At 58.6% G+C, this 1,409-nt stretch overlaps 1 protein-coding gene across 1 annotated transcript in view; it reads right to left on the bottom strand.

Moving 5' to 3' along the window:
• Positions 1–594: 594 nt before the first annotated feature.
• The window catches only part of ATF6B (activating transcription factor 6 beta), a 9,203-nt gene continuing 8,388 nt past the window's right edge, over positions 595–1,409 (bottom strand). Inside the window, exon 17 of the mRNA XM_005859848.2 lies at positions 595–1,276. Within this exon, the coding sequence (XP_005859910.1) occupies positions 1,050–1,276 (227 nt within the window). The 3' untranslated portion in view covers positions 595–1,049. The remainder of the gene's footprint in view (positions 1,277–1,409) is intronic.

The following is a 1,409-nucleotide window of genomic DNA, read 5'->3' as shown; positions in this document are numbered from 1 at the left end:
GCAAGGAGCCGCTGATGGGGATCCCCACAAGTTGGGTGAGACTTGCCCCTTACCCTTTGCCCTGCTCCCCTTCCTCCTAATAGAAAGCCTTTTCTGAACCCCCGCCCCCACCCCTGCCCCCGGTCCTTTTCTTTCAACTGGACCCTCAAGTCTCAGGCTCCTCCAGCTCAGGGCCAAGACCATGCTCCTCAACACCCCTCCCTGCTCCCGCCCCAGCCCTTCTCCCCGGGGCCCTTTCTGGGCACAGCCCTGGGCCCCAGCTCAGTTGTTTGTCCAGGAAAGTGAGGGGAGTGAGGGGATCCTGCTAGAATGCAGGGGACCCAGGGAGACACTCACCCCAAAGGGCGTGGGCCCTGTCCTTCCTGTTTACTCAGACACATTCCAGGATCTGTGTCCTCTGGGCTGTGACACCACAGGGCATCCCTCCCCCCACCCGCCCACAGGGCAAGGGGGTGACACGAGGCCTGGGGTCCCGGCCTGTGACCCCACCCAGCCCACCCCAGAGCCAGCTGTCTCCAGCGCCTGACTCAGGCACCCTGGCCTGGAGAAGCCTTTCCCCCAAACACTTGTCATGAGCCAGGAAGGCAGCCACAATTCCTTTAACTCCCTCCAAGTTGTTTATTTAATAATAATAATAATTAAAAGATGCACACACACACACATAAATCTGATCTTCTTCACCACCCTTCCTTTATACCCAGAAACAAGCTCCTAACGTAAAATGGCCTTTGTCCCGCTCTCCAACTAGAGTCCACCTCTACCCCCAAAAGAGGAGCGAAAGAGTCCAGAGCCCACCCACCCCAGCCTCACCCTCACTCAGTCCCCTCAAGAGAGAGGCAGGGGCTGCGTTTAGGGAAATGAGAGGAGCCCTACATTCCAAAAAGGGGCGAAGAGAGGTGAGCCCCCTCACCACCAAATAACTGCTTAACCCCACACCCTGTCCTTCCATTACCAATTGCCCAAGCCCAGGGATCAGGAAAATAAGAAACCTTCCCACTTGGTGACTCCTCCCCCGCCCCCTAGTCCTAAGTCCGTGTGAGAGGCAGAGGTCAGGGGTGATTGAGGTAGAGGGGCCGATGGGTGGCCTGGTGGGCCTGGCCGGCTGCAGAAGCTGGCAAGGGGCCACCTGTGGCATTGCCCGGGGTGGAAGGCTGTTTTCGGAGCGAGGGGGGCACCGTGGAGGTCTTGATGTGAATCACCCTGGTGTCCATGACCTCACACTCGATCTGCATCATCTCCTCATAGTCCCCAGGGGCACCCCGCCCTGACAGGGTCTCTGTGAGAAGGGGAGTAAGAAAGAGAAGGGGGAGGCAAACAGAGAAGAGGGTGGGAAAAGCAGCAGTGGACAGGGAGGAAAGGGAACGGTGATCAGGCGGGTCCAGCGCGGGAGTGAACAAGTCAGTGCAGGG

The sequence above is a fragment of the Myotis brandtii genome, unplaced genomic scaffold (assembly GCF_000412655.1).
Source record: "Myotis brandtii unplaced genomic scaffold, ASM41265v1 scaffold130, whole genome shotgun sequence".
Lineage (NCBI taxonomy): Eukaryota > Metazoa > Chordata > Mammalia > Chiroptera > Vespertilionidae > Myotis > Myotis brandtii.
The sequence above is the reverse complement of the archived record's forward strand: the minus strand, read 5'-3'. Positions and strand labels throughout refer to the sequence as shown.